This window comes from Cariama cristata, unplaced genomic scaffold (genome assembly GCF_000690535.1).
Source record: "Cariama cristata isolate BGI_N322 unplaced genomic scaffold, ASM69053v1 scaffold3204, whole genome shotgun sequence".
NCBI lineage: Eukaryota > Metazoa > Chordata > Aves > Cariamiformes > Cariamidae > Cariama > Cariama cristata.
Genome location: NW_009613368.1, coordinates 1 through 17,653, shown reverse-complemented (window position 1 = coordinate 17,653; position 17,653 = coordinate 1). Strand labels below are relative to the sequence as shown.

Below are 17,653 nucleotides of genomic sequence, written 5' to 3'. Positions count from 1 at the left end.
CATTCCCAGACACGAGTATATTGTCCTTGAGTTCCATTCCACTTGTGAGAGACTGGTGGCCTGTTAGCGTGTGAATGCAGTTGCCCGTCTCCACATCCCAAACTCGGATGGAGGTGTCAAGAGATCCACTCACTACATGGACACCATCAAACTACAAGAAAGGTAAATCTGTTACAAACAATTGTATTAGGATCTTACAAAGAAGGCTATTAAGCGTTTAATTCACTGAATGCAACATTAGATGCTATATATATTCAGAAACGGCGTGACCAAGTACGAATTCAGCCTAAGTAGAGGTGGCCACGTCTCATACAGGAGCAGGGGACTGACCGATGGTCGGTGTCGTTTCCTGTTACAGACATGGGCTATGAGGTGTGCGGCTCGAGGAGAAAGCCTCTCAACCCCTGCTCTTTTGAATGTACTACAACTCCCTTAAACAACAGAACCTGGACTGTACTGCAGCATGCAACAGTAAGAGAATATAGTTTTCCCAATAAAGACGTTAATAAGCCAAACCTGCTCTTCACAAGTCAGAGGGACTTTAAGCTGGAGAAGGGCAACATTAATCCAGAATCATCTACACAAAAGTCAAAACACAGGAAAATGGAAGGAATGTAATTGAAAAATCCTGGATTTAGCCATTTTATAATCGTAATTGTGTGCAGTAAGGAACTTTTAACTTCACATTGTAGAGAAGGGCATACATGGCTGTCCAAATTCTTGGATTTTTCTGGGGATATATTCTATATAGAATAAAAATATGTAGAACATGAACATGTAGAGAAATCGGCTAAGGGATGAGACACTTTTGACCAAGAAGGCTGGACGTGTAGAGAATAGAAAGGTGGAAAGTAACTTGTGTGATAGTGACAATGACATAAGAGTCCAGAATTCTCAGAAAAGGAAGGGAAAAGAGCAGTAGAATAAAACCAGTGGCTTCAAGGAGGAATACTTCAATAAACTGAGACTTCCTTCCCATGAGGTTTTTATGTATCTATTCTCTGAGGGGAAGAAGAGTTCAGAAGAGTTGGCACTTTCTTAAAGAAGACACAAACTACCCTTGTGTGAAGGCAAGATAGGAAGTGTAGTAAATTACCAAGACCCACTTGGCTAAAGCACAAGGGATTGTACAAAAAGTAGAAACTACATCAATAGATATGTTTAAAAGAGCACACTGGGACAAAACCAGAAAGGCAGGGCACAAAGCAAGATAAAACTAGCAAGAGCTGTTAAGGATGATAAAACACTATTCTGTGAAAACAAACCAACCAACCAACCCCCAAACCAAACCCAACCCAACCAAACAAGAGGAAGGCCAAAATAATAAAAAAGCTCATTTATCCTCGGTGGGAAGGAAACACCAGGTGCAGCCGGCTATTTAACTTTTTTTTTGCTTCAGTCCTCAGCCATCTGAGTGTAGGCTGACACCACTGACACCTCAGTACCAGCTTGTCCTAGAATGGGGAAAAAACCCCACCTAAGGCAAGTTGTTTTAAGGCAGTCTCAGGGACATCTGCTGCTATCATTGAGAACCCGTGGAAGACAGACAAGGCAAATACAACTCCTTCCTTTACTGAAGCAGGTGATGATGGGAGATGGGGAATTATGGATCAGTCAGCCTAACTTCAGTTTCCAGAAGGAACTAACAAATAATCAATCTGGTTGGAAGCCCTGAGCGGTGCGGTAAACAGCACCAAACACAGATTTGTGGGAAAATGATCTTAACCAATATGACTTTTTTTCTGTGACAGAGTAAAAAGCCATGTGAAACAGCAGATGTCTTGGTTATATTTTCACAAAGAGGGAGGCAACTTTGAGGCAGGGATGCTATCCTGGTCAGAACTTCGTTCACAGCGTTATTAGAAATACCAGAAAGAGTTCCAGACAGGGTCTGGCATTTAGTAGTTTCATTAGGATCTGGGTGACATTTGAAATGGTAGGACTGACCCAAAGCAAAGAGTGTAAAAGTCAAGAGAAAATTGTGAAGATCTGAGCTTGGCAGGGAATGAATGAAGGTACAGCTGCAGCCTGGGAGGACGAAGGCTGGGCAGGAGTCTTTGTTATAGCTAGGGCACTCCGACACTACTCCGTGTGGGCTGACTGGTGTCTAATAACGGCAAAGAAAGAACCCAATTAAGGGAACTCAACTCTCTGAGACTGCTTCTTTTTATAAAACCTGCAGAAAACTAACATCTTAGATCTCTACAGTCAAACACGGTTAAGCACGGCATCGAAGTTCAAAAGAATGTAGAGAGTGACTGGCACGTACAGACGGCTTATCTGCTCTATGCACTGCATTGCTGTTGAAAATACACTAAAAAAAGACACCCGGGTATCTGAAATAGGGGTATGCTATACAAGGCATATAAAATAACTTTTCACTTCTAGTAAGCATTGATAAGACGTTGATTGGAATTTTGCATCTTGTTTTGGGCACCCTGCTTTCAAAAGAGGATGTGAACTAATTTGAGTGCAGATAAAAGGACAAGGAGTGCTAAGCAGCCCAGCAGACTTGTTGGGTGGAAGCACTACAGAATGTTTTTCTTTCCTGAACAGAACTAAACCACATTGATGTAACAGATTTTGAATTCCTTCCCCCTTTCCTGCAAATTAATTGTATTCCATGGATACAAGGTATTCAGGAAGAGAGCTTGAAGGCTGGGCATCAAGGCAAACTTTACTCTGCTATTGCTATAGTCAAAGAGAGAACAGTTTGGAGCAGTGGTTGAGCTGTTACCCATGAACCCTGAGAATCTGTGGATTACTTCAAAGGCGGCAGCTAAGAGTAAGAAAACACAACATGGTCAGTAGTCTTCAACTGCTGCATAAGGATCTCTGGAAAAGGTTGGGGGTCTACAAATGGGGAAATGCTGAGGTGTAACAGAACCTGCCATGGAGCGGGGACGGGGAGGACGGGCTGGTTAGCCCGATTATTCTGTTCATGGGAGTTCTGCCGTCTGGGGCTATTTCAGGCCAAAGGGCAGGAGCTCACCATCTAATTTTAAAGAATCTTTCTGTCTTAAAACTGTAAACAGCTGTAGCCTCCTGCCCCCTCCCCCGAAATTTGTTTCAGAATGCCAAGTTCCATTTACAGGGTGTAAATACTATCGGTGTGTAACATAACCCAATTATTTGATCCATTATTACTACAGTATCAGAGCAAGACATGAATATTCATAAGCCAAAACAAGAGCCACTGGTGAAGGTAAGGCAGAGTAACATATACTGTTCCCAAACTGCCCTAGATGAAATACAATCTTTGGAATATTTTTAAGAGACAGGTAGGCAGTACAGCATTTTTAACTTGCTTGCTGCTTGTCTAGAGAATACTCCTCAGCATATGAACGTAAGAGAAGGGCTGGAGATTTCTGATAACTTTGACTACATCTTTTGGGAAAGGAAACCAATTCAGTATTTTGTTCACATTTAATCTATTATGGCGAGATACACCTTATGAAAGATACACTTTATGAAAATTGTCTCTAGCACTGAGCTTCACTCGCTGAGCCACAAACCAGAGTAGTTACATGCCGAATGCAATTTCCCGATTTTGAACTGTCTTTGTTCATTTCTTTTTCAAGTCCTGCCAGACTGTGGTGAGAACAGGCACAAGCATGAAATTAATTTCTTTCGCCTTTCAACGCCTGGAAGTGATGCTTTGGCACTATGAATGAACAAGATGATCTCTTGGGTTAGTAAAGGTAGGAAGAGTCTACATGAGGTCTATCTGTATCTTTGCCAGCTTCGTTCTGATGAGCAGTCTGGCTGACTGGGAGGCAAGAGAGCCGTGCCACACAGCAGTACCATAATAACCTGCACCTACAATAACATGCAGCTGTTGACAAAGCCTCACAGTTGTAGATCTGGCCTCTACTCAGAGAAGAGGAAGTAGAAGGCCAGAGATTTACATCAGAACATTAAAATTTTAGGTTCAGCCTTACAGTGAATTACAGTTTGGAACTGGAAGATGCGACTACAGAATAAACATCTGCATAATTCAGCACATTAATCCAATGGGGTTTTTGGCACGTTTTCTATTACTGTATCATCTAATTTATTTAAAACAGTAAGTTTAGAATTTCTTTGGGGAAAGCAAAAACACAGCTCTAAAATACATGCAAGAGTTCAAAAAAGCCACCAACCAAACAACCCAGCAACCCACAAAACTACTTAAACTTGCTGCTATAGAGATTTGGGCTTTGTTGTACTGGGTGCTTTGAAAAAAAAAAAAAGCTCCTCTAAAAAAGAAATCTCAGTTTCTAAATTAAGACAGCATATAACTAGTGTAACAAAATGGAAGAGGGGACTATCACAGATCCCTCTATATTCTTACAGCCTGTAAAATTCTGGAGTAGCCACCCACAATATAATAATCAAGGTGAAAGAAACAGACTTTACATGTTACTTAAGGAAACTAAAGCAGCAGATGAAAATCACATACCTGTAACGAGTAGACTCTGTTAGTATGCCCTTGCAGTGTGTGCAGACAGGTCTCTGTCTCTGGATCCCACACTTTGACCATAAAATCATATGCACCACTTACAACCCTTCTGCCATCGTACTGAACGCACCGAACTGCAGCTACGTGGCCCATCAGAACATGTAAACACTGGCCCGTCTCTATGTCCCAAACTCTCAGTGTAGCATCTCGAGACCCACTGACCACTCTGGAGGAACAAGAAAACCCCCCCGGTACTTAGCATTGGACATTAAAGTATTAAAACAATTAGACTGCGGTATAAATCAGTTACAAGTTTTCATTTGGGAATTAGCATTAGTCCACTAGCCACCTGGTTTGGCACATTTTATTAGGGTCGCAAATGACTTGAGCGTTTGTCTTCCTTGCTCTACTCACCTCCTCAGGGTCTGTCCATTTGCTATCATTAGCAATCAGTGTTTAAAAAAGGCGCTTCATTCCTGAACAGCGAAACAATGCCAGGAGAAATTCTGTGGACTCTTGTATCTGTCTATGAAAGCTCATGAATATGCTGTGCTCCAGGCAGTGCTATGAGCATTCTGTTTTGATGACTGTGTTAACTAATTATAATAATTAAACAAAGATGATCTTTAGAAGTTTTAGTAAAGTAACAGTTATGATACTTCATTTTTTTCAGTTTATACTTTTAAAAGCTTTTTCTAGGCAAGAACAGAAATGAGAAGGAATTAATATTAATTGAATTGATAAAGAAAAAAACCTCCTCATTCTTCAAAAAAGAAGAAATGCAACCAACAGACACTCTGTCAACAGCTCCATACCACAGCCAAGTAAAAGAGCTTTGCCAATGTTTGCTGAATCAAGACATGGTTTACTATTGCAGAAATTATGATACAATCAGTTAAAATTTAAATAAAATACTGCAGTGATGATACTTTAAAAAGTCATTCTGTAAAATGAGTAGAAGTTTGTCGCATTGACAAGAAAGAGAAATTATTCGGAGTGTGGGAGACTGGATCACAGCGTAACACAGAAATTAGTTTTGAAATAACACAGAATGTGACTTTATGAAGTACATGACTCAATTTTCTGTTCTTTAGTTAGTACTCTTAGGCTTTTGCTTCTATTAATCATCTCCTCCCTTGTGTTGATTTGTGTAGTTTAGTTTGAATGCTTTGCCTGGTTTATATTTCACTCAGTGTTGGATAAGGTACCCAAGTTTAACCGGCCTTTTCTGGGAGCACAAGTGTAAATTAGAAGCCAAAGCGCGGCCGCAGCTTTGGACAAGGCCTTACCGTTTCTCATGGAGATGCATGCAGCGCACGGTGGAGGTGTGTCCGTACAAGGTGTGTATGCATTCTCCAGTCTCAGCGTTCCAGACTTTCAACGTTCGGTCTGTAGATCCACTGATGATGATATTGTCCCTCATCTGTGATGACCAGACTCCGCCTGTGTGCCCAACCAGGGTTCTCAAACACTGAAAAGAAATATTTTGCTTAGTTTACCCTTTTGACAGAGCTGAGAAACCTTAAGTAATCTGGGAGGTAACAGCAGTCTCTCATAGCAAGAGCCGGAAGACCCCTGGAGACTGCTTTGAGACGGAACTCGAACATCCCACCTTTTAGAAAATGCTTGTCCGTTGTCGGTACTTCGACTGTAAGTTTTCCCTGTAATATTCCCCTTGGTAAACTAAACTGTCTTCCCAAATTTCTCAATACAGGGCATGTTTTGCAGCCTTGAGTCATTTTCCCAGCATTTTTCTGAGTCACTGCAGGTTTTCCAATTGCTTTTTAGAAGCGTAAGTGTCAGAACCGGAGAGAGCATTCACTTGGTAGTTTTACCACCGATCTATAAACCATATACTCTTAGTGTATTTTTCTATTTGTTTATCCAAGAAACATCACATTCTGTAAGCCATAGCTACAGCATCAATACTGCAAAACCACGTTTCAAACCTTCTCCAGGCTCTACTGTTGCCCAGGAGAGAATCCCACACTACATAAGCACAGCCTACCCTCTTTGATCCCAAACGGATGACATGATTTCTCACCATGTAGAGACAGTGTTTGCTCACACCTACTTCCATAAAACCACCGTCGCTCTGGAACAATGCCTTGGCTCCATCTCTCAGCCTGTACTCCGTACAAGTGATGACTATACAGGCCTTCTCACCAGGCAGCAATAAGTGCTAATTAGCACAGACAAGAAGAGATCCTTGCAAGACCCCTCTAGAAAGACACTCCACGAAGGTTCTGCATTTACATTAACAACATGATCTCTATAATTACCCACTTTCTAACCCGTTTAAATATGTGCCATGTTGATTTTTGCATTGCTCTATTTTCTTCAGTCGTGTCATGGGGATACAGTCGTGCGGTGCACATTGCCATCTATTTCTGCGCTATTATTTTTATCAAACCTGTAAGTGCACGAGAAAAGAGGTCAAGCCAGTTTGATGATCTCTTTTTCTGTAATCTAATGCTAAGTGGCATTAATTGCCGTGGCCTTCCTTTAACTGTTAGTTGACTCCTCTTGATGTAGTCCAATATTTTTTATCTGAGATTATGTATCCTAAATACCCGGTCTTGTAGTTTACCTCATTATAAATACAGACACATTTTAGCTTTCTGGCCATCCTTTGGATCTTCTCCTTGTGCTCACACTTTTTGAAAAGAACACCAATTTTACCCCGCAGGTTCCTTTAGAAAAAATCATCTGGATCAAATGTAATGAAAAAACCTGTAACTTTGGTAGTTGTTGTTTAACAGCCTTGTGAGTTTCTGCTGAAATGAAGTGTTCTGTTATCACTGTGCATGCTGTATTTCCATCACATGAATTTTCTCCCCAAATAAGTATTTTTTCTGCATCAGTGATAGTATACTAATTTCTGTTGTTAATATCCTGTTCTTTCTAACGTCCTTGAAAATGCTTTGCTTTTTTGCTGTACCTAGATTTCCTATTCTTTAACATTTTTTACCAGTCTTCTGCAATTCCTGGCTCCTAGCTTAATTCACTGCTATCACATCCATCTTTTTCACTTCATAGCTGTTTGTTACTTGCTTTTACAGTTCCCATTTTTTTAATTTCAGCCAATTTGCTCATATTTTAAGAAATCACCCTTCTGAAGCAGTAAGAACACAGAACCCTTATTTTGGGCTTTACATCTGTCAAGGGAATTATTTAGTCATGTTCATTTGCACAAAGCAACCTTTAGGGTTTTTTTTATTTTAGTAATTCTTCAGCATCAGTAAGCATGAGGGTTGATACAGCACTCTTCCATCTTTCCTATACAATTTCTGGCTCTCTTAAAGGTTTGGGGTAAATAGTCACACTAGGATTTGTAATTACTTTCAAAAAATTACCGAACAGGAATTGCTAAGTCATGCTATTATGATCAATTTTCTGTATTTAAAGGAACATTTTGCTCTTGAGAGGGTGGTTTGTACAAAGGAAGTATTTTTCATTTGAGTTCAGGCTGCCCTTTTCAATTAAAAAATGTAAATTTCAATCTGCGTTCCCTCATTAGACAGTTTGTTGTAGGGAAGCCAACAGAGGCAGGGTGAGGCTGCCTATTGCTTTTAATGTTATTCTTCCCCACCGTAGTATTTACAATCCCATCAAGGATCTTCTAGGCATGCAAAGACAAATGCCTAATACATTCAGCTTCAATCTTGCAAAGTGGATACCTTTTACATCTTAAACATGTTATCCTCGATAGCTGTCCTGTTGTTCACTTAACTATCTCACTAAAACAAAGCCAAGTACACACAATACCAGTCTAGAAGGGAAAAGTACTGTTTTTCCCTGAGACCTTTTCTAGATCCTTGGAGCACGGTCAGTCAGTCACCTTAAAACAAAAAAATCTGCGTGCTGAGGAGCTGTGATGTTCTAACATGAGTGAAATGTTCAGTACTGTCTTTTTGATTGCACATATGGTTTTGCTTCTTTAAGCCAAAATTAAATTATTGAAGCTTATTAAATTCCTGCCTGAGCTGGATATAATTTAATAGGAAATATTTAAACCTAAAGCAAGTTACTTTTTTTTTTTCGGTGGCTCAGCAATATAGTAGCTTAGAAAGAAAAACAAGCTGTATTTGAAATCAGAGCCAGTAAAATGAACACCCCATTTCAATAACTTGAAAACAACAGAAAGAATGCTAGAAGACAAGCGAGAAAGGGGGATCCAGAGGAGTAAAAGCAGGCTAAATTAAGCTTTAAGGAAGATAAAGTAACCTATCTGTCCAAATTCTTTAGCATCCATGTCACAAACGACTCCACAAGAATAGCAGAATTGCCAAGAGAACAAGGACATATGCCAATGGTAACATGAGCGGCATTGCAATTTCACGCCAAGGTGACTTTTTCGGAACTAGACTAGTTTCTGTGGAGGAGGAGATGACCCAAATGTTGACCGGTACTTTTCCCCATTCTTGTACCAGACGGCACTCAAGACCACCCTGCAGCACGCTCCGATGGCGCAGCAGCACTTGTGACGTACCGGTGCTCTACCTGTAGCTCATTTCCTAAGGAATTTGGCAAAATAATCGGCTTACCTTGCCTGTAACCGCTGACCACACTTTCAGTGTGTTGTCATCAGAGCCGCTCACTATTCGGTTCCCGCAGAACTGCAGGCATGTGATCACGTGGTCATCGTGGCCTTTGAGCACCTGACGATAAAGAACATAAAAACCTACGGTCACAATTTAACGCAGGAGATTAGAGAGAAGCAGGAGAAACAAAGTGCTCTTCTGATTCATAAATTATAAAATGCTAGAGTTGCTTCAATAATAATAAGGCCCCTTAATCCCATGTGTCAAGTCTAATTTACCGCCAGCTGGGACCAAAGAAGGTCTTTTCCTTCTTCCATGGCGTGCTGGTGCATTGCTTAGCAAGCACACTGCAGTTACGGTAAGCCTCCTGAACGGACCAGGAAAAATCACTACTAAAAGTAGGCTGAGTTAGTAACTGGACGCTGCTCAATTCCTCCGCAGTTACTCCATCTCTTTATTTTTCAGCTGAGTTACTTTTAAGAGTTGTTTCAATCTTGAACAAAAAGGATGGGCTTGTATTATTTGCTGCATATTTGTATTTCGGTGGTCAAGGCTGACTATGGTGGGGTTGTTTTTTTTTCTTTCCTTACCAGCCAAGCATTGTAATCTATTAAATGCCAGGCAGCACCAAACTAAAAAACTAGAAAACCATTAACACAATTAAATACAAACAAAAGCGATCATTTCATGTGCTGGAAATGTGGATGGGAATCTTGCTTTATAGACGTGGGATTTTCAATGCTTGATTTGGGAAAAACTGCAGTTCAGTGTATTTTACTGCACTACAGCAAAAAAATCCTTATCAGAATACACAGGATGAGGAATTTTTTATTTAAGATATCTGAACACTTTTCAAGATGTTCATTGAAATGAAATGGGCATTTGGATAATGCCTGAGGCTGCAATTTTAATAATAATTCCAAGATAACTTGATGTGGCGTATCAAAGCAAGAAATACTGAGCCGTTGCCAGAGATGTACATAAGTCACGGCCAAATAAACAGAGGATATAGCCATAGGTTTTCCATGGGAATTTTTTTATTCCTTCCTTTTTTTTTTTTGAACTGTTTTGTTGTACAGTAATCAAGAAAACAGGCAAGTTGCCTCAAAACCTCAAAAGGCTATGAATAGGGGTTTTCTTCACGTTTCTCACTGCTTGTTCAATACCGGCTTTGATTACAGTTGCCATTTTATTTTACAAAAGGTTTAAAGTATTGCTTCATATTGGAAAAGATGCAATGATTCTGTATCAATGTCATTAAAGAATTTTAGTATTTTAAAACACAAAAAAAATCTTAACATGGAATGAAGTTATTGTCTTATGCTGCTCACATGTATAAAAATAAAGTATGGAATGATCACAGAATAGTTGTGGAGTGTTTTTCTGTTGCGACATGGCCCAGCTCTACGATTACATACATACGTATATATGTATTTATATATACTTGAGATGTGTGTGTACATTTAATTTTAAGTATTTCCAATCAAGTTTCTGAGATTATCTGTCTCAAAGAGACTGGCATTTATATTTATAGGAATTCACAAAATGGTTCAGAAATTTTTAGAACAGCAGTGAAAGAATTCTGCTGTATGAAGAATCCCATTTTGATTTGCTAATACTGTGCTCAGAAATTAATTTAAACTCAGAGTAAGCTAAATTATTGTTTTTCTGTAACAATACATTGCTTTTTTTGCGTGGACAGTCTGCCTGGTCTGAAGAAGAAAAAAACCCCTACGTGTTGCTCCTGCTTTGTTCACGGCACTACGCACACAGCTCAGAAACTCACCTTAGGCGATTTCAGTTCTCCTCGCCGCCAGTTGGTATCAATCCTGTGTTGTCTAATGTAGGCGCTCTTCCACGGGCTGTGTATAAAGCCTGGTTTTATTACTTTCCTCCTCTTGATATGTAATGGTTCATCAATCCCTAAAATGAATTTTAAAAAAAGGGAGGAGGGGGAAAGATGAGGCCACCCCCGAGAAAACCAACTGCTCTCCCCCGCAAACCTTCACATGACCTCTGACATCACATTCTGCATTGACCTAACGCCCGCCCGCAGGCCAACGCTTGCATCGTGTGGCAGTGACACCGCCTTGCTCCCCAGCTCATGCTACATCTTTCCTGGTGGGTTAAGCATAATCATCACTGTCATCATGGCTGAAAATGCTCTGGATCATCATTCCTTGCTGGCAACCTCCTAGCTTGGGTTTGGATCCCCCTTTCTGAGGCAACGGAGCAGAACATTCCCTTCTTCAAATGGGTGTTGGCCAACAAATGCCATAACCACTCGTACGCTCCTCCTGGAACCCTTCAAAAAGTAAACCTTTCTGTCTGCGGTCCTCCGCTCTGGTCACCCAGCCTCATTAGCTTTACGTTCACTGTGACTCTTGCTATTAGTGAGCTTTTAATTACTTCCTTGATTTGAAAGGCTTTTGGCATTGTCCTCTCCTGGCTGGACTTTAAGTATAGCTACGCCCTTTCTGAATTGACACTGAAGCAGGCAGTGCTTTGTTTTAGCCTTGCTATACTACAGAGGTATCTTTTACTTCTTTTAATTATTTTTTTTAAAAATTCTCTCACCCACCTCTCTTTTCTATGCCGCCTCTCTCTCCACGGTGTCTCACTGCTAGCAAGAGTCCTGTCTCTTGCCAGCATGGGGAGTTCGCTCTTCTGCCTTCAGCCCCTTCTCTGGGGTCTCTACCTGCAGGTCCTGAATTGCCTGCTCCTTCAGACTGCTGAGCACCTCACTACGGCTGACCACGCTGCGATCCCGTTTTGTTTGTCTGTGCTCTCATGCCCAGCCACGTTTATTTTTACTTCTAAGCTCACAAATGTAGGCTCGTTCCCCTCTCAACCTCCTCCTTTTTTCTCATTCTGTCCTCTTAATGCATTTTCACTGAAATTTGTAAGAGGAGAATCTTCAGCGAAGATTTAAGAGGTTAGACAACTGGTTTCCATTGCAAGAGAAAACCAATTCATTGAAGTGCCTTTACAAACAGCCGGCTACATTCACATTGCCATGGTTTTTAAAGCCTTTGCGTTGACCTCTCCCAAGTTCTTGTCTCCACGCTCCGAGGCAGCCTGGACAGGTCCCCGTGTTTGTGCCCAAGAGGGATAACTGCTCTGAGATCACAGGCAGGGGCTCGGCCCTCCGAACAGACAGACTCCTTGTTCATGTAATTCTCCTTAATAAAATCTTACATTCCTCATGCGCTCAAATATGTGACTACTTTCCTGGGAGCCCTTTTTTTTTTTTCCCATTCGTATTACTGCTGACCCATCATCTCTTCTTGATTTGACACGAGCAGGTGACGTCGATGTGGCTTACGGATTGCGTGTCCCGCTCTAAGCAAACTGAGTTAGCACCTTCTCCCCCTACAAATGACGTGAAACTACAGCATCCCTTCCACCCGACCACTGAAACAGTTTTTCCTCCACGCTATTTACAAACTGCAAGACTATACCTCCTATCATTTTTGCATCTTTGTTCTTATTTGCTTTGGCTGTATTTTGAATAAAAATAATCCTTAAAAAGCAAAAATAATTGTATTTCAAAAACATCCATCTAGTATAATTTATAAATAGAAAGTTCAAACTTAACTCTAGTTTCATTTCCAGTACTCCATGGATTATTTCTGCTTTCTACTTTCAATGAAGACAGATACCACATAGCTCAAAGCACCACTAGCAGTAAATTTAAAGTCACACGAATTGCCTTCATAAAACTTTAAGCTTATTATGTAAATGAACCGCACCTTTTACGACAGCAACACTTTGACCATTACATCCATCTTTTTGCTCAGCCTTACCCTCCTCTTTGCATTTCTCTCTCCAGAGAAGATTATCTTCAGCCAGAATTCTCCAGTAACGACATGTCTGGGCTGCCTGCAGAAGGTCCCTGGGTTCCAGGAATGACAGCACGTACAGTGCCAGCTGTAAAAAAAGGAAAAGTGTATTTTCTGCATTGCCTTTGAAAGGAAAAGTGAAGTAACTCCAAGTATTATCACACATCAGGGGCTGAAATACAGAAAATTGAAACAATAAATTATTAAACAATCTCAGAAACTTAACAGAGCTACAGTTCATTCCAGCGGGCACACGCAAGTGTAACAATCATCTTAAGTAACTAAATGCATATAGATCACATCAGAAATGATTCTCGTGTTTGCAAGACAGTATATGTCAGCTGAAATCACTATTATCTTTTTGTTAAAATGTAATCCACATTACTTTGAACCATTAACAGAAGTATTACTGAAGTAGTAACATCTGTTATTTTAGCTACCAAGTCCACCAAAATTTGTTTTGAGAGTTTTATCTAGAAAGTACCACGCTGAGCTTGTGAGCAAACAGGAAAGTACGTTGTGCTGAGTAACGGCACTCAGTAAGCCCAGACACAGAACAAGTGAATGCTACGTGCACCTGTAAGAAACGCGGCGTACGTAGCGCTCGTTCTCCGATTAGAATGCAAACATCCTCTGAAGGGGCGTCACAGGGAGTTTTATGGACTGGGGTGCAGAAGGACCAGAAGATAAACAGAAGATGAATTTTCCATGTGACAAAACTGAAGATTATCGGGAGAATTCAGACCTCAGTTGACTGAGCTAAGCCATATAATGACCACGATAAAACCCCCAAAATCTCCACAAAGATCTTCAGACGTACTGAAGTCTTAAACAGGGACAGAGGTCTCTCAAACATAATCCAAAATACAGGGACAGCTATCAGGAAGGGCGTGATGACCAAGTACAGCTTTTCTACTTGACAGCAACAATGCACCTCCCCGGTCATGGAACGTAAAAGTATAAGATGCAGGAAAGTCCCTTCCATGGCTAAAAACTCTGCAGAAAGAACAATATTGATAAAAAGTGATGCAGAGAACTACTTACATGCTGAAACAGTGGGGTCTTTGTCAGTAACTAATAGGATGCTGAAGTTGTCAGGGAAATCAGATCATCCACTTTTACTTCTCCTTGACATACCTTTTTGTGTTTAGGATTTTTTATTTAATTTTTAGCTGAAGTTATGATGTATATAAATAGAATCTGCCCTTCCAAGCAGCACAGACTCAAATTCAGTAAGGAAGTCATAACCGTAGGCTGTTGACCTCAGCAGATTTTTGACCTTATTATGTGAGAAACATTTACTTTCAAGTAATCTAGACCAGCCAGTGACGGAGCAGGAAATAAAAAAAACAGTAGACCAGAACTGTTTGCATTTTGACTGCACACACACCTTGTTTGCAAGTCATCACCTGCAGCTCATGTGGAGCACGCAGGACTCCACACTGGAGGGACGTGTGTCTTCAGCTGTGCATTAGATCCCATGTGCACCCTCGGCCATAAAGCTGAGGAATCCTCCTTCTGTCCCTCCCCAGGGAGTCAGCATTTAGGATCCGGTGTAAGGCTCTCTACCGAGCAACACCTGTGCCCGTCCTTTTAGACCTTCTGTCCTAATTCCCGCTATGTAAAATTATTTAAGAAGTCCTGTTTCCTAATGCACATCAGATAGTCCTGCCTGTGGCAAGACTCAAACGTGAAAGAGATCCTTTCCATTTTTGCTGGATGTTCCTTAACTGACAGTGGAGTTTGTTTAAATATCACTTGTCCTATCTATACAGATATGGACGCTTGCTAAGATGGTGTTAATTAAAACCTGAGAGCCAATGGATTCTAAAACAGGTTACATATGGGTGACATTTATTGTAGGCTATATTTATCTAAATAGTCATCAAGGGTCAACACAGCCCACAGTTGACTTTAAGATTAGCAGTGCATAAAAGATGATGTTCCTTTGTCTCAGCCCATGGACCTCGTTATAAGAACACTTCAGGTAGCAAAGATCTGGCCTTTGGCTCCACTGTATTCAGGACTACTCTCCGCTGTAGCGTTAATAATACCCAATAATAAGCAGTCTCGTCTTTTTCTTTACTCACACACAGAACACCAACAAAATTTCTGATTTCAGCAGAACTCCTGATCTGTTAGCTTCTAGACCTGGTTTTCACAAACAAGTAATTTCAATAATTATTTCTGAAGTCTCAGCAAGAAAACAGGAGTATTCATTTCAGATTAATTGTGTGACTGCATGCTTCCTCAGGAGGAAAGCAAACATTTTCTAGGTTGTTCTGCTATTAAGTTACTGTCTTCGCATTGCTGAAAATGTTTTTGAGGAAAAGCCCTCCTGTCCAAGTCGTCACCTTGTTCTGGTCAGGTAATAAAATCACCACATCGCATCCAACAGCACCGGAGATAACTACAGATGTTAACGCGGAGCGACAACTCAGGGGAGCGTGCTTTCACGGGAGCTTGGCTTTGACAGGGAAACCTGTTCAGGGAATTACTGACCCCAACAACAGCTCAGTTCGTTGCCCCCTCCTGCAGCCAGCCTCCGTGGCTGGGGACCGAATCACTGAGGAGATCGGGATGAAGAATCATCTTCAAAAAGCAGAGGAGATGATGGTGTTAGTTCATCAATGGTTATTTTTGTCGAACTTGGTTACTTTTGGTGACAGTGATGGGGAGTTAGGAAGCAAAAATTACAAAAGCCAGCTTCACTGCTGAAATCTGCCTTTCATGAAACTAAGCACTTGACAATATTCTGGTTTCAAGAGGCAAGAAAAAAATACTAAATGTAAACAAATTAAACACAAGTAGCTTACAATGGAGACAAGAAACCTAAGTGAAAAAGAAAGTTTTACAGCTAAACAGAGTAGCTTCTCTGTGAAGAAATTGCTAAAACTGAAATAATAACATGATGACTAATTACAGCATAACTAGATCACTGGTCGTACTTGAATTAGTTTTGCCACTAAATCATGCAAAGCCAACTGAGCTGTGAGTTACTGTTATCAATTCTGTATTAAATTTCCAGACTTAACAGATGCAGAAGTGGCAAAGTATCTCCTGCCTTCTCAAAACACAAGGCCTTGCTGCCTTCCTCTGCCTCTGAACTAAGGCTGCTTTGGGCAGCTCCTCTAGAAACAACATGTGGAGGTCTTACTAAACTCTTCGCCTCCCCCCGAGCCCTTCCCACTTACGGAGGCGGCTGCCACAGGAAGGGCTCTGTAAATACCACTCGCACGTCGCGTGTACTAAGTTCATACCCGCTGCACAAATTGCTCCCAACCCTTACAACCGCTACCCAGCAAGGGAAGGCTGTGACACTCCCTGACTCGTGAAGATACGACGGTATATAAAAGGAAGGAAGGGTCTTGCACATCTGAGTATTCAAAAATAGGATATATACCAGAAAAAATGTCAAGAAACAGATACAGAACAGTCTTCAGGTAATAAGCCCATGTGAAACACAGCAACCAAATACTTGCACCAGAATATCTTTTACAAACTTGCTTTGTAATGTGTTAGTAATTGAAGACTTGCGAAGACTTCAGCCCTCATGGAAATTTTCACATGGAAAACCCAACATGCGGTAGATCTGGCAAAAGAAAAGAGACTTCCTCCCCACTCCAAATAACAAAACAATTTCCAATTCCCTAAAATCAATCAAGGTCAGAAGTACCATTTCTAAACGAACTAAAATATATTCATTTAATAACTGTAGCAAACTGGGTTTATCATCTTTCATATCCCCCCTCATGTTCTAGTTGTGAGGACATCAAGAGTTACTCCTCTGTGGACAGCAAGTAGTTACACACGCTGAAAAGCACACAGGCCAAAATCCAAATCTCAGTTTCTCTTTAACCTGATACAACGTGATCTGATTTGCAGCAAAGGATTTACTGTAAGTTATCTGCTTAATTAGGGTTTGGCTTTATGCTTAGTGAGAAGTGCCTTTCTGGGTTTACTTTTGGGTTTTTTTGGTAGAGCTTTTAGGGCTCAGATAAATTCAAAGATAGTATTTACAAAAACCCCACCACTTAAAGCATTAAACAATAATGCTTATACTTAGGGAACAATGTGCAGAAAGGTCTTGCATACAGAGGAAATTTTTGTGTGTGTGTGCCCAACAGAATTAGTTCTCAAAAAAAAAAAAAAGAGCACATAGCACATCAGCCCAATTAAGGTAGAGCTATTTTTAAAGCTACTGGGATTTTGTTTAAAGGAGTTATCTGTATTTCCAGGTATCTACATGCCTATCAAGAGATAAAGGTACGTTAATCTGAAATTACAGCAGCCGTGCCATGGCAGCGTACCAAACTGTGGACCTCTAACATCCGTTTACATCACTACGTTGGCAAAACTGAACGCCATAATTAGCATGGAAGCTTTTAGAAGGTGGCAGCTGATGCACTGCATAGTCCAGTATTAACCCGTATTTCTCACCTCTTTTGGGAGCAAGGAAATGAAGTCTCTTTGAAACTGGGGCTCTATCACTTGCATCATGTGTTTCACTTGTGTTGGTTCACAACTATCAATCAGTTCATCTAAAGCAAGTAATTTCTCTGGTCCACTCCAGCTCTGCAAGAAAAAACCAAAAAGAAACAGTAAGCTTAGCTTAATACACTAGTTTGGTTTATACTAGTAAGTGCCGTTGCTTTGCCAATAAGGCAAGTTAAGTTTCCTTGTCGACCTATATATTAATTACACAAAAATGAGAAGTTAATCAACACAAAATATTCAAAATTACTACACAGACTCACAAGCTAAGAAATGATTTGTTATACACACACATACAGATTAGCAATTAAATAGATAATAATATTTAATAA

At 40.6% G+C, this 17,653-nt stretch overlaps 1 protein-coding gene across 1 annotated transcript in view; it reads right to left on the bottom strand.

Annotated features, from left to right (window-relative positions):
* FBXW7 (F-box and WD repeat domain containing 7, E3 ubiquitin protein ligase) overlaps nt 1-17,402 on the bottom strand; it is a gene marked incomplete at its 5' end in the record, with an annotated part of 19,096 nt that extends 1,694 nt beyond the window's left edge. The window contains 7 exons of the mRNA XM_009698973.1: nt 1-151; nt 4,442-4,667; nt 5,731-5,912; nt 8,989-9,102; nt 10,772-10,908; nt 12,792-12,915; nt 17,268-17,402. The exon at nt 1-151 is cut by the window's left edge and continues 78 nt beyond it. Coding sequence (XP_009697275.1) covers nt 1-151; nt 4,442-4,667; nt 5,731-5,912; nt 8,989-9,102; nt 10,772-10,908; nt 12,792-12,915; nt 17,268-17,402 — 1,069 coding nt within the window. The remainder of the gene's footprint in view (nt 152-4,441; nt 4,668-5,730; nt 5,913-8,988; nt 9,103-10,771; nt 10,909-12,791; nt 12,916-17,267) is intronic.
* Between the last annotated feature and the right edge of the window lie 251 nt (nt 17,403-17,653).